The 24,196-nt window shown below is 40.8% G+C and overlaps 1 protein-coding gene across 6 annotated transcripts in view; it reads right to left on the reverse strand.

Moving 5' to 3' along the window:
• Window positions 1-1,418: 1,418 nt before the first annotated feature.
• The window catches only part of WASHC5 (WASH complex subunit 5), a 67,487-nt gene continuing 44,709 nt past the window's right edge, over window positions 1,419-24,196 (reverse strand). For 5 of the 6 annotated variants that reach the window (XM_054560972.2, XM_063726329.1, XM_009244083.4 and 2 more), the window contains 9 exons: window positions 21,802-21,964; window positions 21,258-21,360; window positions 21,090-21,169; window positions 17,061-17,164; window positions 16,095-16,224; window positions 14,498-14,594; window positions 9,374-9,527; window positions 5,766-5,853; window positions 1,419-1,826 (listed from right to left, as the gene is read on the reverse strand). In XM_054560972.2, coding sequence (XP_054416947.1) covers window positions 1,770-1,826; window positions 5,766-5,853; window positions 9,374-9,527; window positions 14,498-14,594; window positions 16,095-16,224; window positions 17,061-17,164; window positions 21,090-21,169; window positions 21,258-21,360; window positions 21,802-21,964 — 976 coding nt within the window. In that variant the 3' untranslated portion in view covers window positions 1,419-1,769. 6 annotated transcript variants of the gene reach the window in all.

A 24,196-nucleotide genomic window follows, 5' to 3' on the forward strand; every position in this document is an offset into this window, starting at 1 on the left:
AAATTAAGTTACTACTTGAGATTAGAACAGGGCTACAATAACTTCTTATAAAGCTTTTACAATAAAAATTTCAATTTTTAAGTTCTTTCAGTTGAGAAAAATTCTTCACTGGCCAAACCACTAGCAAAATCAGTTTCAAACATCACTGCCTTGTTTTAGCAGAGCATATGGTGGACCCATTTGCTTGGTTTCATCAGATTCCCATCTAACTGACCCTACCTAAACTTCTATTTTCTGGTTAAAAACTCACTTTCCCAGATCTGGCCTTCTTAGCGGTTAGCTTTCTTTTTCAAGAACAAAGATCTCACTTCATGTGGTTATTGTTAACAAGATTACAAATGAAAAATAACAAGCTATCTTTGAGACATAGATGTTCCCACACACCATCTTTGCAGGGGGTGAGACTTCCAAGCTCCCTACGTACCAAGCAACAGTTCTCTTAAAATTCTGCCCTGGCCTCGATGCCCTCATGGCCAGGATTGGGGGTTACCCTTGTTCTGCACTGAGACTCCTTTAAAGTCCTTTCTACTGATAGTGAAGTAACCAAAGCCTGTGAAGTCCTTTCTTCCCTTCAATATCAGAATTTGAGGCCTTCTGACAAAAGAAATAACAAAAAATGAGAAAACTGAAGGAACCTGAGAAATCCTTTAGTCCTAATTTTACAGATGCCAGTGGGCTGGCTTGGGACAAGGTGTAGCTTGTGGCAGAACCAGGACTCAAACTTTGCCTCCTGACTGCAAATCAATACATCTACCCCCACCACTAGCAAAATGACTGTCAAACAGATTTTGGCTTCTGGGTTTGGTTTGGTTTGTTCCTTCCTCTGCAGAGGAGGACATAACCATAGAGATTTAGGGTGGAAACATCTTTCTTGCTCTCATCCAAGTTGTTGATACCCAAGTTGCCACAGTAGCATGGCAGTGATATGGTGTGGCTCTGTGTCGCCACCCATATTTCTTCATAGCAGTGTGAGAACAGACTAATACAGGCAGCTTCCTTTTCAGGGTAATTTTCATGCAGAAATGATTTAGGATTTCGAGGGAGTTAAGCTTATGGCAAGGCTATTACCAAAAAGGACTATGGATAATGATACAGTTGTGGGGACTTGAGGCAGGACTCAGGTTGCTGAGGAAGATACTGGAAGGAGCAGCTTTGTTAAGGAGTCCTACAGAAGGAATGCTGTGATCCCCCTAGGGCATCTGCGATTGGAAGAGGATGGTGAGACACCGAGAAACTTCAACGGTACATGACACAGATTGTGTGGCCACTACATTTGCTATTAGTCTGGCTATCACCACGTGCCTGCCAGCTTGTTGGGGGTGAGCTATTATACCTAGCAGAGTCATCTCTTATTCCAAACAGGGTTTTTTACAGGGTGAATACACAATTTTTGAATCATAAGCAGAGACAACTTTGGGTACTAGTAATACTATTTTACTGAAAATCTGGAGTTGCACAAATAGTTCTTTAGAACATAAAACTAAATGGATTTATATATAACAGTTACATTCGGCATTTAAGAGAGGCAGTACAAAAATGTGTTCTGCTTTTACATGATATAAATTGCATGTAATACCGTGATTTAAACAATATCAGTTATGTTAACTAATGCCATGAGATATATCTTACTCCGAACGTCTGATGTTTCCCATAATAGCAAAAAATGCAGTTATATGAGCAACTGAGTTTCTTTTCATCTTCAAATTCATTTTAGTGATGGTGGGAAGATCTAAGAACAATCCTTCCATTGAAGAAGTAGGAAAAAACAGTTATAGCACTGTTCTGAACTCATCAAAAATGAAATTAGGCACATGTGCTTCAGCAACCTGAAAAATTAAAGAATTAAATTATTCATGGTATTATAGTTGAACAATTACAAAATTTTCATACGTAAAAGAAAAGGTATCCTTGGAGCAAGGTGAATAATAGAAGAGGAGACTCCCATGGGCGGACGACTCCTTGAAACAGCCCCTTTCTGCTTCTGGTGCCCCCTGGACTAGCATCTCATTTCTTGGCACTGCTAACATTTGAGGGGATGCAGTACAGCTCTCCCGCCTCCAAATCTGAGCTTCTTGGCTCTTAAAGGTACCTTGATCTGTGAGGAATGTTCTTGGCTCTGGGCAGTACTGACAAGTACTCAGGTCACCTAACACACTTTATTAACTGATGACCAACAAGGAAGAACAGGACGGCTGGCAAGTGATGGGGCTGAAGAGGTAGGGGAAGGCAGGAATGAGAATGAGATACCAAGTCCAGAAGGGGAAGCGCAGGAAGGCCCTTAGGGGCATGCATTCCTGAACTGTTCTTGGGCAAAGCCCTGAGAAGACTAAATTGGGCTGAGCTGGGTAGAATGTAGAGGTAGGTGATCTCCAAGTGCTGGAGATGAGTATTTTCTAGAAGCAGTGTTTATTTTTTCTGATCATAAAGGTATCACCTGCTAATGAGAGGAAATTTAGCAAATGCAGAAGAGTATAAAAATTATTTTTACAGTGGGTGGAGGCAAGGGGAGGGACAGCATTAGTATAAATACCTAATACATGTGGGGCTTAAAACCTAGTCTGGGCGTGGTGGCTCATACCTGTAATCCTGGCACTTTGGGAGGCTGAGGTGGGTGGATCACGAGGTCAGGAGTTCAAGACCAGCCTGACCAACATGGAGAAATCCCATCTCTACTGAAAATAAAAAAATTAGCAGGGCATGGTGGTACGCGTCTGTAATCACAGCTACTCAGGAGGCTGAGGCAGGAGAATCACTTGAACCAGGGAGGCGGAGGCTGTAGTGAGCCGAGATCTCACCACTGCACTCCAGCCTGGTGACAGATGGCACATGTATAATACCTATGTAACAAACCTGCACGTTCCGCACGTGTAGCCCAGAGCTTAAAATTAAAAAAACATTTTTTTTAATCTTAATCCCTTAGAGAAAATAAAAACTGGTAACTTTTGTACTGAATTTTTCCAGTTTACTTACATATGCAGACACACACACACACACAATCAAAATTAAGATCATATAATATTGTGTCCTCCTTTACCTCTGCTAAATCTTATATTATGAACATCCTTGTGCACATATCTTGGTAAACCTTTGCACATATATCCAGCAGGTAAAATTCCTAGCAGTGGAATTGCTGGGATCAGGGTAAGTATATTACAAATGTTTTTTTAAAATAGATAAAGCTAAATTGCCCTCCTCAAAGGCTGTCAATTTACATTCCAATTAACAGCACTTACAAGTCCCATTTCTGCAAATGCTTCCGAATAATGGGGGCCCAACATTTTACCTTTCACCAACCTGATAAGTGGAAACAGTAATTTTCTTATTCTTTGGATTTTTGTCCCTTGAATCCAAAGGTTTGTCATTTCTATTTCTTTTCTTGAAAACTGCCTCTTAATTTCCTTTGCCCTTCCCCTGCTTTTTTTCTATTGGCTTGGACATCTTTTTCTTACTGAATTCGAAGATTTGAAGAGCACACTATAAATCAAGAAACTAGTCCTTTGTTGGTATTTCCTCTTTTGTCTTTTGTTTTTTAATTGAGACACTGACACACAATTCATTACATTCAGCATTTATAAAAAATCAAATCTCTAAATCTTTTTCTTTATAGTTTCTTCTTTTGGTTTTATACTTAGGAAGTTCTGAGAGCTGATACATATTTGCCTAAAATTTTGGCTAATTTATTTGTTTCATATTTCACACTAACCCTTTATCTGTAATTAATTTTGATAACATAGGAGATGTAAAGGGGACTAAGTTGCTATTTTTTAACCGTGTGAACTTAACATCTATTGACTAATATTCCCTTTCTCCCTTAATTTGAGATGCTCCTTTTCCTTATGTACCATTGTATGCATAGGGTGTGTTTCTAGGCTATATATATTCTTGCTCATTGTTCCTTCTACTTAGTTGCATACCACTACCACCCTATTTTGGTTTCTACAGTTTTATAGTGTTTTAATACTTGATATAATATTTTAATATCTTTTTTTAAAAAAAGGACTTGCCTAAGTTCTATGACATTTTAAAAAATATATTCTTTGAAGTTAAAAAAGTACCTGAAATCTCGATTGTAACTGCAGTAAACCTATAAACTAGAAAGAACTATTATCTCTGTAATATTCGAGGACTGTCATTCAGAAACACGGACTTTCAAATTTTATATTTAAAATTTTTATAGTTTTTTAATAAAATGTTCTTTCATATTTCTTGTAGAGGTTATTCTTAGCTATATTATTTCCCTGTTATTTCTGTGAATAGGTCCTTTTTCACACTGTATTTTTTAATCGATTAGTGTATTTATTTCATACATTTATTCTGTAGCCAGCTTGTTTTCTGATCTCTGTATTATTTTGATAGTTTTTCACATGATTCTATTGGGTATTCAAGGAAGACAGTTATCCAGCAATCCCACTACTGGGTAACTACCCAGAGGAAAAGAAGTCATTATTCAAAAAAGATACCTGCACATGCATGTTGACAGCAGTACAATTTACAATTGCAAAATCGTGGAACCAACCCAAGTGTCCATCAATCAATGAGTGGATAAAGAAATTGTGGTATATACATATGATGGAATACTACGCAGTCATAAAAAAGAATGAATTAACAGCATTTGCAGTGACCTGGATGAGACTGGAGATTATTCTTACAAATGAAGTAACTCAGGAATGGAAAACCAAACATCGTATGTTCCCACTGATATGTGGGAGCTAAGCTATGAGGACGTAAAGGCATAAGAATGATACAATGGACTTTGGGGACTTGGGGGGAAGAATGGGAGGGGGGTGAGGATAAAATACTACAAATATGGTGCAGTGTATACTGCTCAGGTGATGGGTGCATCAAAATCTCACAAATCACCACTAAAGAACTTACTCATGTAACCAAATACCACCTGTATCCCAATAACTTATGGAAAAATAAAAAAGGAAGACAATTAATCTCAAATAATACAGAGTTTGTCTTCTTTCCAATATGCATTTTATTTTCATTTCATTTCTTATTGTCTTGCACCTGTATAACAAAAGTAGTTGCAAGAGTCTGTATAGTTGTCATGACACTGTGACAGTCCTGGCTTTAATGGGAATGCCACTAACATTTCACTATTATGTACTGACATTGCTAGTTAATTTTAAAAGTTCACCTTTGGCTCATGTTGTAAGAAAGTATCTTTGATTCCTAACCTGCTAATTTTTAAAAATCAAATGATTTTCAGTATCTACTGAAAGTTGTATTTTTCAGTATCGAGCTCTCCACTTTGAGCTAAAATTTAACAAAGTGGAATTACTAATGAGAAAGGGAGAGGAAAGAATGTCTTGGCAGGTAAAAAGTAGTCTGCCATTTTTGGAAACAGTGCTCATATATACATTTAGTTGTGGCATGAACTTAACTGTACTTGCTGTGGGAACCAGGTCAGTGGAGAGAGAAAGAACAAACCACCATGATTATTTCTTTCCTCTGGCCACTTAAGGAATCTCTCCTGGCTTGCCTATTTCACTTAACTCCTGAACCAGATGAGTTGCTGACAGGAGTACATGGTGGAGAGGAAGAAGAGGCGGGAGGGGCATTGTGTTAAACTCTGCAAGGCACTTCCCATGGTGGAAAAGTCAGGGACATTTCAGAGCTGGGGGTAGAGCAGTGGCGAGAGGCGCAGAGGCATCTGCTGTGAACGACCTATTGGGTCTTCACTCCTGATGAATCCAGGGCCACTATTATTAGCATCTTTTTACAACTATTAATATTGTTCTTTACTATCTATCACTTACCCTCCTGGGTAGCTTTGTGTACCGAACATAATCCTCCAGGAACAGAAGGGCACCCACAACATCTGCAGGAATTTCAGGTATCTTCTGGCTGTGATAGAGAACAGTTTAGATCAATTAACTGCTTTGCACATCATAAGCCCTTTTGGTCAGAATCCTGAAAGACTAAATTACCAACAGATTACCTAATGAAGTCAAAGATGAACAAAAACATTGAGCATGCTCTTGATTCCTGTGAAGTTGTTACCTTGCTCATGTATTTTCAGCAGCCTACCCTATAGGGTAAATGTGAGCTTCTTTATACGGTTTCCATGGGCGTTTACAACACGATCCCTGCCATCTATCCAGACCCATCTCCCTCTGTTTACATGATTCAACACCTAGCAGGTCCCATACTTTCCCATCCCTGCACACTTTTTTTTTTTTTTTGCGACAGAGTTTTCACTCTTGTCGCCAGGCTGGAGTGCAGTGGTATGATCTCGGCTCACTGCAACCTCCGCCTCCCGGGTTCAAGTGATTCTCCAGCCTCAGCCTCCCGAGTAGCTGGGATTACAGATGCACACTACCACGCCTGGCTAATTTTTTGTATTTTTAGTAGAGACGGGGTTTCACCATGTTGGCCAGGCTGGTCTTGAACTCCTGACCTCAGGTGATCCACCCACCTCAGCCTCCCAAAGTGATGGGATTACAGGCGTGAGCCACGGCACCCAGCCTGCACACTGATTTGAAAGTAAACTTCTAGACGTTGTTCGAGTCTCAGCTTGGGTACTTCTGTGGAATCCTCCCTGATTCTCCTGGGCTGTCATAATAGTTAGTAGCATTCTCCAAGCCTCTTAATTTTTCAATGGTGTGCTGGGTTCCCATCAGGAGTATAAACTCCTCGAGGGCCTGGGTCATATGTTCATCTTTGTTTCTCCAGCATCTGGAAATGTGCTTGGCATGTACTGTATATTTGAGGGTATCAAATAAATACAGCATCTAGCAATTTTTCATATGGGATTTTACTCATGTATTCATTCATTCAGCAACTACAGTGCCAAGCACTGTTCCAGAGCTAGGAATACAGCAAAGTACATGCCAGGCTCCTTATAGAGCTAATGTTCCTTCTTGTTTACATCAAAAGGAGTATTTAGGTGTTAAAACGATTTCCAATTCCTGTACCAATTGGCATTTTCTAATTAACAAATAACTTTTAGTACTATTAATACATTACTGGTTAATTTCACTGATGAACTTTGCTTTTTGAATGGGTTAAGAGTGACTGTACCTGGAAAAATTCTCCCTGCTCTCAATCTTTCAATCTGTGACCAGGGCTATATTTGCTCTGCTTGGAGCAAGAGAAAGGAAGGAATTCCCATGCGTCACAGGTTCCTTAGATTCCTTTGCTCTGCTGAATCAGAAAGCCTGAGTTACCACCCTCAGGGTTGCCAATAACATGCTGGACTAGAGCCACACTTAAGCCTTTACTGCCATTACTGAAAAAGAAATAGAGGAAGAAGAACCTGTCCAAGCTGACAGCTAGGGAGCTACAATTGGGACAGCCAGTTGTGTGGAGGTTACTTGCTAATCACCTCCGCACCATCTGAACTGGAGTTCTTCACCTCCTCTCTGGGGTCCTGGGCCAGAGGCACTGGGTTTTTATGAGCCTACTGCTTTCCTTGCCAACTGACCTCGCTTCGTGATTGTTACAATTTCATTTTTGAGTCTTTATCTTTGAGTTCTCCTCTATTTTTCAATTGTTAAAAAATCTGTTTCTGAAGCAAGTCTCAACATCTATCCCAGGAAAACATCAGTGTTTGTCATTCGATTCATTAACTAAGAGAAGGAGGAGGAGCTGGCCTGACTGCAGCTCTCAGGAAAGAACGACACTGGGGTTTAGAAAGAATGCAAAATCAGTACGAGCCACTGGTATGCACTGGATGTCAAGAAACCCATCACTGCAAAGCCGAGATCATGCCACTGCACTCCAGCCTGGGCGACAGAGCAAGACTCTTTCTCATTAAAAAAAAAAAAAAAAAGAACTCATCACTGCAATTGTAGCTGCTCTACTGTCCACAGAGGGCCCAGAATGAAGACATGTAATACTCCTCTGTGCCAAGGGGAGAGCTGTGCTTGGAATCTCACTACAAGTTTGGGAAGCCACATTTTAAGATGGTCAAAAACAGACTGGAACACCCAGAAAAAGTCACTCGCTATGGTGAGTAGCCTCTAAACTGCAAGACATCAGGAACAGGTGGAAGGGGCTTATCTAAACATGGAGAAGACCTAAGACAACAGATGGCATACAAAATCGGAAGTGATGTTGCTAAGGAGGGAGACTGCATTATTCTGTATGATTTCAAAAGGAAGGAAAAAGCTCAGCGAGTGAAACATCCAGAGACACAGGTTCTAATAATCACAATCAGGAACTTTCTAATGAGAATAAGACTTAGCCAGTGGACTGTGCTGCCTGGAGAGGTAGCACGAGCCCCCTCCATGAGAGTGTTCCAGCAGTGGCTGGATGACTACCTGTCAAGGATGTCCTAGAGCTCATTCGTGCACTTAGTGGGAGGTCAATTAAATGACCTCGAAAATCATTTCCAGTTTTAGGACTTAGTAGTATTTTGTGCGGACTGAGAAGATCTCCTTGGTTCGTTTTATTTTTTTTGAGATGGAGTCTCGCTCTGTCACCCAGGCTGGAGTGCAGTGGCGCGCGATCTCAGCTCACTGCACCTCTGAGGCCTCCTGGGTTCAAGCAATCCTCCTGCCTCAGCCTCCTGAGTAGCTGGGATTACAGGTGGCCACCACCACACGTGGTTAATTTTTGTGTTTTTTTTTAGTAGAGATGGGGTTTCACCATGTTGGCCAGGCTGGTCCTGAACTCCTGACCTCAAGTAATCCACCCACCTCGGCCTCCCAAAGTGCTGGGATTACAGGCTTGGCCACCGCGCCCAGCCGCTTTGATTTGTTTTTTACATTATAGTGGCAAAAATGACCAAGCAAACATGACAGCAAAGGTTATTTAGCCAGGCTGACCCTTTAGGATAGCAGAGAAGGAGGCACAGGACCCAGCATCTCATGGAAATAACTTTTTTTTCTTTATCCCAGAAAAGCCACATTTAGGGGCAGGGGAAAAGAATTGGCAGGAATTAAAGCTTTATAAGCATTGTATCAAATAGCAACTCCTGTGAAATTTGCTTCTCTACATGCAGACACTGCCCAGGCTTTGACACACTGACATGTTCTCTGACTCCCACTGAAATGAGTGGAATCATCTCTCGGCAGTGGCCCAGCAGAAGTGCAGGGGCTCGCTGAGATTGAAGAGCTGCATCCAAGAGTGCAGAGGAACAGGGCTGCACTTTCTTCCCCATGGTAGTTACTAATCATGGTCCTGAGTCATTCCTGGAAAATCACTGTGAGTAGACCAGATGGAGTTCCCCTGGCAGGGTGACTAAGGATGGACACACCCGTAACTGCTCTAAACAAGGAGGTATGCCCTGACTTGCTTTACAGAGAATGGTGAGCAACCATTTCCCATCTCTATTAGGGTGATAAGAGGAATCTGGCAATGCGAGGTTTAAATTAGGTTTTGTGACAAGAAGTCCCACGTAGTCCTGGTTGGTCTTCTGTACCTTGTACACTGCTCCACCGTGGAGCAGATAAACTGGCCGATCAGCGCCAGGAACTGCTCGGTGTACCGGGAATGGAACTGCTTCAGCAGAGTGAGCAGTCCCAGGACAAGTGGCGGCCAATCAACAGGGTCGGTCGGTTTTCGGCAGACCATTCCTGCAAGGGAAGAAGTTGCAACACCATATGAAGTACTTGCCTTCGGCAACATTCATTAAATACCAACGCTGTGAAGGTCAAAATGTTTGGGGCCCATATCCTCGCTGGCAGATGACATTTTGGAGGGAATGACAATTCTGGGCCAGATTTTGAATTAGCCACAGGATTGGTAGGGCATTCCAGTGGTCTGAAGGATTCAAAACCAATAAAACAGTTACGAAATTTTGTAATTATCATTACTGGTTCTTTTGAATTACTCAATTAACATATACTATTGTAGCAATTTTTAAAGATATAGATAAACGTAAATGAGAAAAAAATCACTACAACTGACTTCTGTTAACAGCAGCATGACATACTAGATACCGTGAACTACTATCTTAAGTGAAAAGCTGGATAAAATACTTTTAGAGTATCTTTAAACAAATGTTGAGTTATATATATATATATGTATATGTGTATATATACACATATATATATACACATATACATATATATATATATACACATATACATATATATATATACACACACACACACACATATACATATATATAAAGAATCTGCAGAAATCAAGAGTGGAAGAAGGACATTTATGAAGTGAATGAGTACCAAAGCCGGCCTTTAAACTAAAGATTTTCTTAAGAATTGGAGATGGAGTCTTGCTATGTTGCCCAGGCTGGAGTGCAGTGGCTATTCACAGGTGCAATCACAGCACATTATAGCCTTGAATTCCAGTGCTCAAGCTGGGACTATAGGTGTGTACCACTGCACCTGGCTCTACACTAAAGATTTCTGCCAAAATGTGGAGACCCTGACCTCTGCCTGGATGGCTGCACGGGAAACCAGAGACAGAGATTAGGGTCTTCCGGAAGAAACACAATGTTGAAAAAGAACAGTGCTAGGAAGGTTTAGGTTGCCTGATTTCAAGCTCTCTATACAGTTTCAATAATCAAGACACTACGGCATAAGAACAGACAAATAGATCAATGGAACAGAATAGAGTCTAGAGACAGTCCCACCCTTCTATGAGTAACTGAATACTCACAAATATACCAAATAATAAAAAAAAGATAAATCTTTTAACAAATGGTACTGAAACTGGATAGCCTTATGGGGGAACAACAAACCTTGACCCCTATCTCATACTGTACACAAAAAACAATTAGAGATGAACCACTGGCCTCAATGTAAAAGCAAAGACTACACAACTTTAAGAAAAAATATCGAAGATATTTTTGTGACCTTGAAGAAGGCAGAGATTTGTTTTTTTTTTGAGACAGAGTCTCACTATGTCACCTAGGCTGGAGGGCAGTGGCACAATCTCGGCTCACTGCAACCTCTGCCTCCCAGGTTCTAGCGATTCTCCTGCCTCAGCCTCCCAAGTAGCTGGGATTACAGGCGTGTGCCACCACATATGGCTAATTTTTGTGTTTTTAGTAGAGACAGGGGTTTTACTATGTTGACCGCTGGTCTCAAACTCCTGACCTCAGGTGATCCTCTTGTCTCGGCCTCCCAAAGTGCTGGGATTACAGGCATGGGCCACTGTGCCTGGCCTGGCAGAGATTTCTTAGACAAGACAAAAAGGAATAATTATAAAGGAAAAAAACGGATAAATTGGACACCATCAACAGTAAAAACTTCTGCTCATTAAAGTTACCAGTAAAAAAATACATAGATAAGCCACAATATTCTCAAAACATATATCTAATAAGGAACTTGTATCCATAATATATACATAACTACTACAACTCTGTAATAAAAAAAACAATTTAAAAACGAGCAAAAGACTAGAACAGGCACTTCACAGAGAAGGATTTAAGGAATGGCCAATAAGCACATGAAAAAGTGCTCAAATCATTAATCATCAGGGAGGCAAATTAAAGCTGCAACAAGATACCATAGATACCCATCAGGATGGCTAAAATGGGCTGGGTGCAGTGGCTTATGCCTGTAATCTCAGCACTTTGGGAGGCCGAGGTGGGTTGAACACTTGAGGTCAGGAGTTGGAGACCAGCCTGGCCAACATGGTGAAACCTGTCTCTACTAAAAATACAAAAATTACCCAAGCATGATGATGCATGCTTGTAGCCTGTAATTCCAGCTACTCAGGTGGCTGAGGCAGAACTGCTTGAACCCAGGAGGTGGAGGTTGCAGTGGGCTGAGATTACGCTACTGCACTTCAGCCTGGGTGACAGAGTGAGACTCTGTTTCAAAAAAAAAAAAAGAATGGCTAAAATGAAAATGACTGATGCCACCAAATAATGGTGAGGATGTGGACTACACATATACTCACTCTTGGTGAGAGTGTAACTGGCACAACCACTTTGGACAAAGGGTTGGCAGTTTCTTATCAAGTTAACTGGTTAGACAGACCCTCAGATCCCATATTTGAGTTCTTGTGAAGACCAGGAAATCTCTTCCCCAAACCAGAGAAGCCTAAACAAGTGACCCTGAATAACCTAACCTAGGCCTTGGCAATTCAAAACATGGAGGAATAATCCTAACAGGACTTAGTATGGAGAAATAATCCTTTCCAGGTGGAAAGCAAGAGTGATGTTAACAACAAACACTTCTACAACCAGCTCTACACCACGAAGCTTCTTTCTTCAAACACAGACCAAGCCAGGTATGCATTTCATAGGTCAATGTTGAGAACGGTGTTTACAAGGTTAAATAAATGTTTTTCGGATATACAGTTTCAAGGCTCTCTTTACTGTTTCAATAATCAAGATACTATTGGCATAAGAAAAGACAAACACATCAATGGAACAGAACAGAGAGTCTAGAGATAGTCCCACCCTTATATGAGCAACTGAATACCCACAAAGATACCAAACAATTGTTCCTTCCTCAGTCCTACTGTAATTTAGTTCCTGCATTAACACATCGGTCTTATTGATGAGAAGAATTATAGTCAGTTATAAATACTACATTTCTAGGATACGTAAAGATTTTGTTGTGTTATGTTTTGTTTTAAGATCTGGGAATTCCAGGGAGAGTGATACTTTCCATAAGCAGCTTTACAATCAAGGTGCCAGGCCCTAATCATACACACAATGAAAAAAAATATTAGAATGAGAAGTCAACAAAAAGCTATTCTTTAATGAAAAGAAGATTCTTTCTGCACTGACAGTTCATTATCAAGAATCATATATTCCTATTGAATAATAACATAGGGAGAATAGAGAGAGAACATGAATCTCTGAATCTTCAGATGAACCTTTACATTACACTTGGGATGGCCCTTTAAATTGATTTTGACCAATATATAGAAAGGGACTCAGCATCTGCTGGGCACTCAGTTTGCAGTAACTTGGCCAAAGTCACATAGGTGATAAGTGGTGAAGCCAGATTCCAAACACACATTGGTTCCCTCCCTCCTACAGCAAGTGTTGATTGAGGAGATCATGCTCTGCCTTGTGTGACAATCACAGGCATTGTCATGGAAGCAGTGTCTAGAATCAATGATTACTTTTGAATGAGAGAATAAAAACATTAAAGAGATTCCACATTTTCACCCTAAAAAAGCTTATGAAATAGGACAGTACTGTAAGGAAGAAATATATTTAGGAATCTCTAGTTAAGAAAAAATGATTACATTTGTAGAAATGTTCTTATAATGCTTTTAAAGTAAACTAAAGTCTACAGTGGATTTTTAAGAATGTCATTTAGTTGGATACAAAGTTTGAAGGCAGAGGAAACACTTTGTTATCTATTATGTAACTACCAAAATATTCTGACCAATGACAAAAATAAATTAGGGTTATATTCCTGGAGAGAACAGGCATATTGAAAGGCTTTGGTGTCTCTTGTTTGCACAGAATATTCTGACATACAATCATACATAAAGTAGTAAATGTTCATGTATAAATATTAGTCTTATCTCCTTAACTTTATTGTTACTTTTCCCATCATGGTTCCAGATACACAGCTGGCACATGCATCTTGTTGAAAGAACAGAACATCAACCAAAAGAAGTTGCTTTCACACCACAATTAGCTGCCTAAACATTAAAGAAGAGAATCAAAACAAAGGTCCCTCACATTCTACAAGCTGGACAATGAACCCTTACTGAGGTAGACCATACTTTGTTGATTTTTAAATCCACTGTCTAGTGCTGGGCACAATGGCTCACGCCTGTAATCCCAGCCCTTTAGGAGCCGAGGCAGGTGGATCGCTTGAGCCCAGGAGTTTAAAACCAGTCTGGGCAACATGGCAAAACCCTGTTGCTACAAAAAATACAAAAAAATTAGCTGGGCATGGCGGTGTGCACCTATAGTCCCAGCTACTCAGGAGGCTGAGGTGGGAGGATTCTTGAGCACGAGAGGTCAAGGCCATAGTGAGCTGAGATTGTGCCACTGTACTCCCATCTGAGTGAGTGACTGAGACCTTGTCTCGAAAAATAAATAAAATAAAATAAATAAATAAATAAGTGTACTTAAAAAAAATAAATAAAACCGGCCAGGTGTGGTGGCTTACACCTGTAATCCCAGTACTTAGGGGGGCCAAGGTAGGCGGATCACCTGAAGTCAGGAGTTCGAGACCAGCCTGGTTAACATGGTGAAAACTCTGTCTCTACTAAAAATACAAAAATATTAGATGGGTGTGGTAGTACGTGCCTGTAATCCCAGCTACTTGGGAGGCTGAGGCAGGAGAATCGCTTGAACTTGCGAGGCGGAGGCTGCAGTGAGCCGAGACCACGCCATTGTGCTCCAGCCTGGGCAATAAGAACAAAACTCCGTCTCAAAAAAAATAAATAAATAAAAATAAAAATAAATAAATCCACTGTCTACAGTTCATAAAAAGGCATTGTATTTCAAAGGCATAAAGACTCGAATTTCATAAACATGAATTTAACTAAGAAAAGATTTCACATCTGACACAGGCATTCTATACAAAAAGCTATTTAGTTAGATGTTAATCTGTTGGTATTGTTACTCATTGCAAATAATAAATGTCATACGTACCCAGATTTTTGTTGTATTGAAGTTTTGGCAACTGAGCGATCAAAAATAGAAAGTTTACAATTGGAAAATAGGGTAAGCGCTTTGTTGTTATGTATATCTGGAAAGAGAAAGGTAAGAAAAACGGATGGTTAATTCACATTGCACAATACCGCAGAACAGGTTTCCAAATGAAAATCTTCCATTTTACTTCAATTTGCTCTTTGGCCTTCCTGAAATGTGCATGGTTCCATTAATTTGCTGCCTTCAGAGTTTTATTTAACACACCTGGCCCTGGCCACATAAATACCTGTATCATAATTTGCCCTTCTGGAAAGAAAACAATTTTGCTTAGAAAGACTTTTCCCCTGAATCCTGTTAATGTCATTAATAAAGGGAAGGAGGAACAAGTGATGAGCAAGAATGGGAGGAGAAGGCAAAATGAAGAGCAGTTGAGGCAGAGCTGGAGGGGAATATAGGGGGAGTGTGGGAGGAAGAAGAGAGAGAGAGGGAAAGAGGGAAGAAGGACAGGAGGAGGAGGGAGAGTGAAGGGAAAAGATCCAAGTAGCAGCGAGTGGTGGTATCTAAGTAGAAAGAGAGCAAAGTTCTTCTTGTCATTTGCTGTCCCCTAGGCAATGTCACAGAGCAGTCTGCCAGATGTCACAGCAGAAACTATAGTCAGGGTGTACACGGCCAGGTCCAGACTTCCAGCTGGCTGATTCCATAGGAGACAGGGTATCACACGGGTCAGAAGCAGGGGCTCTGGTCAGACTGCCTGGCTCCTCCACTTGCTAGTTGGCCTCTCTGAGCCTGGGGTTCCTCAACTCATAATGGCGTATTTCACAGGGCTTGTTGTGAGATGAAGTGAGATAATCCACGATCAGGGTTAAGACAGTGCACTTGTTATGCAGTAAATATTCAAGACATTAGCTACTATTCAGGTTTATAATCTTTTATCCAAAACCCAAGGGATAATACAGACTTCAGAATTTCAAATTTCACAGATTTTAGAAAGATAATATAGGGGCTGGGGTAATGCACTATAATCAAAGTTACTATAATCAAAGTCTGCATCAAAATATATGAATGTTTACAGTAAGGAGGATAAATAACTAGTATAAACAGCCTTATGTCAGCTCAGGACAGATTTTGCCACGCAAAGAGATCTGGCACCGAGTTATGAAAAAACTTTCAGTTCTTAGAGGTTTTCTGAGCTCACAACAGCAGGGAAGAGTTTGTAGCTTCTATGATGACCGGGACTACTGTCAGCCACAAGGGGAAGCACCTTTGGCAAGACAGATCAATGCTACCATTTTGGGTTTGTTGGGCCTTGATGATTGAATGGCAAACCCCAGTGAAACCCAAAACTAATCTCTTACACGGATGCAGCACCCTCCCCTTTGTCATGAGCTTTCACCAGTGCTATAGCACTTGATTCTCACAGACCTGAGCCAGGCGGGGAAAGTGTGATGATTGCTTAGAAAGGGCAGGGAACTGAATGGAATGAAGGCTCTGGGGTCTGAACCCAGGTTCCTCTGGTATTTCTGCACAGTAATCTGCTACCTGGGCCAAATACCATTCTGTAACCCCACCCCCGCCATTATATATTTTAATTATTCACCTTATTCAGTGGGTTGTGAATGCCAGCTGCCTCCAGATAGGCTGTGATTTCATATAAAAGTGTGTTATCTTCTTTGGGGTAAGGAAGTGAAGGGTCCTGATAGTGGGCTTCAATGTCTGCTAGGAGAGCCCTAAATGGAGAAAAACCCCGGAGATAAACATTAGTGAGTATATGAATTTATACAAGAGTTAATATAGGGCAGTGATGTAATCTTTTCAAGCCTCAGTTTCCTCAACTGTAAAATGAGAACTTGATCTCGCTATTTCTCAATCCATGCCTGTGATTGGTTTTAAGTGGAAAATTTGACCTAGAATTACTTTATCTTTTGGAATCAACCTCAATCAAATTCATTCACCATTCAAATTTTCATGTATTGACTGAACTGTTCTTAATACTTGCTTTGTCAAAAGCACTGACTTGGTGAGTGAGAAGCACGGATTATTTATCTGTAAGTAGGCAGCCTCAAACGACAGCAGGTTGCTGGTGAGGCGGAGGATATGAGTGCCCTCTAGGACAGGCCTCCATAACCACTCTTGGTAATCAACACACTTCCAACTGCCCTCTGGATGACGAGTGATCAGCCCTGTAAAAAGCCAGTTGTGGATTTTGGTAATAATTGCTTTCTAAAATCTGTGCAAGTATCTGCACAGTGTCTGATGTGTCTCTCACTCACTCTCTCTAATGAATTCATTTATTCAGCTGACATGTATTGAATCATGTGATCAGTACATGTCTGCTGAATACATGAATCCATTAGAGAGAGCGAGTGAGAAACAGAGATAAACAGAGGGACAATACTGAGGAAAGAGGCTCCGAAGACAGATTTGATTATCCGTGGCAAGGAAGCCTGTAAATTCAGACCTCCCACCCAAAAATAACTTAAAAGAGTAAGAACTGAAGAAACTAGGGTGCGTAGATGATAAACAATCCAAGCCCACGGATGCTGTTTCAAACCCTGGCACTTACTTATTGAGATTCTCCAGAGCAGCTGCCAGATGTTTAGAATCAAACCGACAAGAATAATTCAATTCATTGGCAATCTGTTGTCTCAGAATCTGCATCTGCCCAACCTGTGCACAAGCAAGAGAAAGAACAGGTAGTGCATTCAAGCATTTCAGAGTGACAGTGAGGAGGTAAACACAAAGATGACAATTCTTCACTGGGCCTTCACATCACTCTACAGGAAAAAAAATAAGGATTTCCTGAACTGATCTCTTGGCTAAGACCAGCACTGGACCTAATGGAGCACCAGAGGCCCTTCAAGGAATGTCTGGATGGACTCCCATACCCCAACCTAAAAATACCCCAAAGTCTATGATTCACAAAGTGATCTATTAATGTTCAGTTGTTCATGTATCAAAGGTGTCTTTTTTGAAGCTATATTTTTAACCTTTTGGAATAAGTGCTCCAAATTTAGTAGCTGCTGTGAGAAGTCTTACTTACTTCCTTTATCCTAAATGGAAATTTCTCAAGCTCTAGGAATGCCATTTCACACTAGTATTCTCAAATTGGGTGAATATTAAGTCCGTCCATGCCACTCAGGATTATAGGTTCTATAATTATCTGGATTACAAAATAATCTACATAAAATCTTTCACGAAAATTTTAACAATGATAGCCCCTTAATCCAGGGTTCTGAATTTTTTGTGTGTGTCTGATATGGTTTGGCTGTGTCCCCACCCAAATTTCATATTGAATTGTAGTTCCCATAATCCCCATGTGTCGTGAGAGGGACCCAGTGGGAGGTAACTGAATTATGGGGGTGGTTACCTCCATACTGTTGTGTAATCGTGGGTGAGTTCTCACGAAATCTGATGGTTTTATAAGGGGCTTTTCCCCTTTTGCTTATATTTCTCTTTCCTGTTAACATGTGAAGAAGGACATGTTTGCCTCCACTGCCACCATGGTTGTAAGTTTCCTGAGGCCTCCACAGCCATGTGGAGCTGTGAGTCAATCGAACCTCTTTCCTTTAGAAATCACCCAGTCTTGAGTATGTCTTTATTATGTGAGAACTGACTAATACAGCCTTGGACCCCTTTGGGAATCTGGTGAAGCCTATGGACACCATTTCAGAAAAATGTTTTTGAATGTACAAAATAAAATGTAGAGGGTAACAGTGGAAGCCAGTTATAATGAAATATAATTAACCATTCAAAGAACAAATCTGTGACATGGAGTTATGCTAGGATGGTGGATTAACTACAGTACTTTAAAAGTAGCTATGAGCATAAATGATATTTGGAGATTATCTGAATGGTTGGATGATAGGAAGCGATCTTTGGGTCAGGATTGAGAGAGTTCAGTTTGCCCTCATAATGTTGTCTACATCATAAGGTCAATAGCACACTCTAACTTTTTCTGCCTATAAATGTCTTCTTTTCTACTTTAGACAAAGTATTCCTAAAAGACTGGCAAAGGGGAGTGAGGGAGGTGGGGAGAGGTGGGAAGCCAGTATTATAATGCAAGCAGCAATAAGGTGGAAATAAACACATTTCCTCTGAGTTGCTGGGGGCAGAGAAGAGTTAAGGAAAAGACAGTGGCTCATGCCTGCAATCCCAGCACTTTGGGAGGCTGAGGCAGGCTGATCGCTTGAGGCTAGGAGTTCGAGACCAAGCCTGGCCAAAATGGTGAAACTCTGTCTCTACTAAAAATAAAAAAATTAGCTGGGTATGGTGGTGGACACCTGAAATCCCAGCTACTTGGAAGGCTGAGGCACGAGAAACACTTGAACCCAGGAGGTAGAGGTTGCAGTGAGCCAAGATTGCGCCACTGCACTCTAGCCTGGGCGACAGAGCGAGACTGTCTCAAAAAAAAAAAAAGAAAAGGAGGGTGGCCTTCTCTAAGAGTGAACAAAAGTTACTTAGCTAAATGGAGCTTTTAATGGTCAAAAGTATTAAATGACCTCAGATGTATTATTTTTGACCACTATTCATACAAGACTATTATTCTATTTATGTGAAAAACGTCAATCCAAAAATGCTATTTATAAATAGGAAGTGTTTTAATTTATAGAGTAGCATTATTTAAAAATTAGAATACAGCAAATCCAAGAAAATAGTAGGTTCTTTCAGGCCACGTAAAAATGTCCCTGAAACCCTGTATCTGGCCCATATAATTCTTTGCTTAATTTTCCATGTGTAGTATACTCTGTGTCAAGGATCCTCTTGAAAATATCAATCTAGAACTGGAAATAGAAATAAAGTCAGTTTAATATAACTTGCTCTCATTTAATGCACAATGAGTCTTTGTTAGTGACATTTTCTATTTTTGGTACTCACGCACTTCAAGCTTTAATAAGCTGCTGAAGAGGCTAAGGAGCCTGCGATGGATGAGAAACTTATTCTACCTACTCATTTGCCTCTTTGGAGATATCTGGCTTATCATTCTTTCTCCAAGATTTTTCTAGAGTTGCACTATTGAGTACAGCAGCTCCTAGCCATGTGTGGCTATTTACATTTAAATTAATATGAAATAAAATTAAAAATTGCATTTCACTGTCCTACAACCCACATTTCATGAGCTCAATAGCTACATAGGGCTAGGAGCTGCTGTCATCATCGAATAGCACAGAACATTTCCATTGTTGTTCCAGATCATTAACACCGGCTCAGTGACTGTACACACCCTAATTCAAGACAAAAAGACAAATTTGTCCTTGGGGGCTTTATTTAAAGATCACTGACTCGGACATAGTCATGTGGCTGTTACTGAATTACTGGCAACTATAACCAATAGTTAGAATAGCTACTGGACTGAGAACCCTTCAGTAAGCAAGGGGAAAATCTTCCAGTTTCTTGGAAGAATCCCTCTAATCCCCCTAACACCTCCTACAGAGTTGGGACTCACACCTGTCCAAGCTCGGGTGATTTTTTATTCCTCCTGAAAGGTTTTCCAGCAATTAGAAACTTGGTCTGGGAAGCACTTAATATCTGACAATCATGAGGCTAGGGGAAGGCAGATCCACATCACGCGAGGACATCTAGCAGAGCCATGGGCTCCTTGCCTTACCTGTTCTGTTCAGTGATCCAAACAACAACCACCACCACCACCACTCACCAAAATTATGGGAAATATATTGTGAATTTGGCTAAGATACCAATGAGTGCTGTCTCAATGAGAAACTTATATAATTGGGAATCAGAGAATGGAACTTTTCAACATTCCCTTAGCATTCTAGAATTCTAGGCTATTCTACGGTATGTGATACTTTCGATCGCAAACCAGTTTTCCACCAGGAAGTCTACTCTTTCCTGCTAGGTTGTGAGTTAGCTGAGGAGACCGGTCGTGTTTCATTTAACTCTGTCTTTCACAGCAACTGACAATGCCCTGGGTATAATGGGTGTGCAAGAATGCGCCGTGATGATCTCAGATTATCAGATGATGAAAGAAGACTCGCAGAAGATGCAGGGGTCCCTGGGAGCGCCTACTGCCGAGTAAAGGCAGGAAAGTAGGCAGCTGGATTCTAAAATAAGTTAGATTTCCATCCAGCAAATTAATCTCTTCGTCTTTCTTATTCATTGCCGAAGTAAGAGTGCTTTCTGCATAGTATAAGGATAATTTATACCCCAAAGAACCTGGCTTCCTAACATCTATGCAGACACAAGAGGGGAGAGGGACAATGTTCTGTTCTAACAGCAGCTTGGAGCAGATGAGGTGTGTATCAATGAACTTTCTTATGTAAAAAGGGAGTATTACTGTGCAAGGAAAAGTTCCATTTTCATATATAAAAGCACCTCTAGCCAAAAGGCATTTTACAAAGAGCCAGTTTTCTTGAACAAAAGGAAAATGCTAGGCTCCTAAAAAGCCTAGTCAAGAACAGATCCAGAAAGGGAGATAAACAAAATGAATTTTAAAATGATAAACTGAAGTATTAAAATATTTCTGATTTAATGACAAAAGAAAGAAGAGTAGCTTTCTTTGGGCAACAAAGTTACAAGAAAATAAAAAATTAAAAAGTGTAAGTATCGACTGTACACCCTCTCTTCTACAACATACCTTCATTATAGCCTCGAGATACGCAGTCCAAATCTTCTGTGTTTTGGCAATGGCGGAAAAATAAATTTTATTTGAATTTGCTGAAAAGTTAAAACATAATTTTCTCTTTAGTACATTCGTAAAGGCTACAGTGTCATCCCCGCCTCAGGCTAGTTTCAGGACACTCACCTACAATACTTTTTAGGGGACTGACAGCATTCATGAGGGTTTTTAAAGTGTCCTGAACAGTTCTGTCTCTCAGGATAATTTTCTGAAACATACTGAGGAAATTCTAAAAACAAGAAGGCGTGGTCAAAGAACCAAACATAATGAATTAAACAAGCAAATACTCCAGTTACCCAAAATGCTATGCAGAACAGAAGCTGGGCCTAAGTCACACAAAACCCCTAAACAGAATGACAGCAAAAAGAAGCAATTTCAGGTTCCTATTAGAAACATCCCTTGCTAGGAAAAGTCACTGGCTTCAAGGATTAAAAAGTCTTATCTTCCCAAGTTGAAACTCACAAAAACAGTCTAATCCTAAAAGTACTATGCTGGCCAAACAAATTCTAGTTTATTCCCAGCTCTTATCTACCCAGTAGGTATCATATGCCTAAAGTCAGCATAAGAAATCATGGAAGAAAGGTTAAGTGAGTTCGAACTGCCCACTAAGATATGTTCTTGCCTCTCCCCCAGGGTGGCAGAAAACAGGCATGAAAGTCAAAAGGCTCACCTGTAACTCTTTTACAATCATAAAGCACAGAAGCCTGTCTAAGCCATTTAGACCAAAGGTCCCCAAGGTGGTCTGGATTTCTGAGAAGAGGCGGCTGCTGGTCACTTCCTGATGAGTTTTCATATCATACCAAGTGTTCAGCTGGTCTATGTGACAGGTCATTCTAAAATGAAAACAACGCAAAAACCCCAGAACGGCTCAGAATTCATCCTTAAAGAGATGTTAGGACTCAACAGGACATGCGGCACCAAATATGAAGAACAGGAGTTACATGATCTGTGTTTTCTAACCTCTGTATTCAGGCACCCAATGCATCTTCCCAGTGACCACCCCATGGAACAGGAAGGTAAAATTCAGTCTGACCCCCTTTTCCTGCCCTATGCCATATCATTGGTTTCAGTCATTTATTTCCATTGAGTTAGGGTGTTGACTTGGAATCATGCTGAGAAGACAAGGTTAGGTTCAGCTGTCAGGCTGGAAGACTTTAGAGCCCATTTATCTCTCTATGCAGCCTTCCTTGGAGACAAAACAAGGCCTTGTGTCATTTCCACTTGGTAAAAAAAGGAACCTAGAATCTCCATACACTACCTAACATTTGAGACTATGATGACAAAGCGATTTGCTTTTTCCTCCCAGTTCCTTAAACTTGTAGATGCCATCTTCTCTGGTCCTCTCCAAATGATTCTTTTTAGACTCAGAAATGTGACGATGACAGTGACAACAACCAACTATATTTATGGGGCACTTATTATGCACCAGGTGCTGTGTGTGCTAAGACCTTTCCATGTGTTATTTCATCCTCATAATAGCTCTGTGGAATACAAACCATTTCATCCTCATTTTATAGATAATTGAGGCTCTCATAGGTCTGACCACCACCCTTAACCACCATTTCAATGGTTTTCAAACATTGAGAGTTCCTGGTAGAGCTTGTTTGAAATACAGATGCCCAGCTTCCATTCCTGGAGAATCTGATTTAATAGTTCCGGGGGAGAGCTCTGGCCTTTGCATTTTCAGCAAGCTCCACAGATGACATATCCCATTGTCCAAAGCCACCACATACCTTTACCAGAAGGAGGCATGAGAAGGAGTTGAAAGAGCCTAGAAGCAAGGGAGGCTTTAAATCAGGAAGTAAATGGGGAGAACAAAACAAAAGGATTCCCAAACTGCTTACAACTTGCTTCAGAGACTCCTTCTGCCACCGGGTACACTCTGATGTATCACTGGGGAGGCCCCTAATTCTGATGATAAAATTCACATATGATGTGGAAATTCTGGTCACACTTAATCCCCTCTGCCTGCACTAATAGGGCACTGGGTGGACAGTTTTCTAAAAAGGCTTCAGTGATTGAAGGGTACCAAGAAAGAAGGAGCGATAGAACTTTTTGAATCACTTACTCTTTTTGTCTCATGAGTCAAAATTCCTTATTTCTGCTAGAAATTTTGGAAGAAGGTTATACATAGTTTCTCAACTTTCATAAGTTTTGAAGGACAAAGTACGCCTGGATTAGAAAGAAGACAGCACAAAGGATCCAGGTCCTAAGAACATTTAACTCACAGAAGATCAACTACACGTGCCTGGGTGATCAGAGAACAAAGATAATCGCTTTTTTCCTGGGTAATTCCACCAACCCTTCCGCTCAGTGAGCCTGTGCCCAGGGGTGGACATGAGAACCTGCTCTTCCCCAAGCTGGTCTTAGTACCAACAGCTTCTCCTGAGGCTCAAATGAAAAAGGAGGAAAACTGGCTCAGCTGGACTTATTATAGGCAGCATGCTAGTCTCTTGCTGTGGTGCTCACCTAAAATATTCTCAGGAGCAGTTTTAATTAAATGAGATTTTCACCCAGTTACTGCTGAACGTAGAGCCCACATGACCCGTATGTAGACTGTGATTGGTTGTATACAAAGCTATGCAGTCTGCCCTTCACAGTACAGTGCCTAGGAGCTGGGCTCTGGAGTCAGAAGGCCTGGAGTGGGCTCTGGAGTCAGAGGGCCTGGCGTGTATTCTGGGTCCGCCATTTATTAACTGTGTGATGCTAGGCAAATGACTAAGCTTTTCTGTGCTTCAGTTACTTCATCTTTAAAATGGGAATAAGAATAATGCCTATCTCATAAGATTGCTGTAAATGAGTTAATGACTGGATGTGTATAATGTGCTGAGAAGAGGGCATAGGTAAGTGTTCAATAAACATTAGTTGTTACTATCAAAAGTGCTTGTGTGTTGAGCTAAGAATCGTTTTGTGGAGACGGGGGGTGGGGAAGAGATTAGATTCTTCTAAGGAGCGTGCAACCTAGATCCCTCACATGCAAAGTTCACGCTCCTATGAGAATCTAATGCCGTCACTGATCTGACAGGAAGTGGAGCTCAGGCGGTAATGCTTGCTTGCCCATCGCT

The sequence above is a fragment of the Pongo abelii genome, chromosome 7, assembly GCF_028885655.2.
Source record: "Pongo abelii isolate AG06213 chromosome 7, NHGRI_mPonAbe1-v2.0_pri, whole genome shotgun sequence".
NCBI classification, from domain to species: domain Eukaryota; kingdom Metazoa; phylum Chordata; class Mammalia; order Primates; family Hominidae; genus Pongo; species Pongo abelii.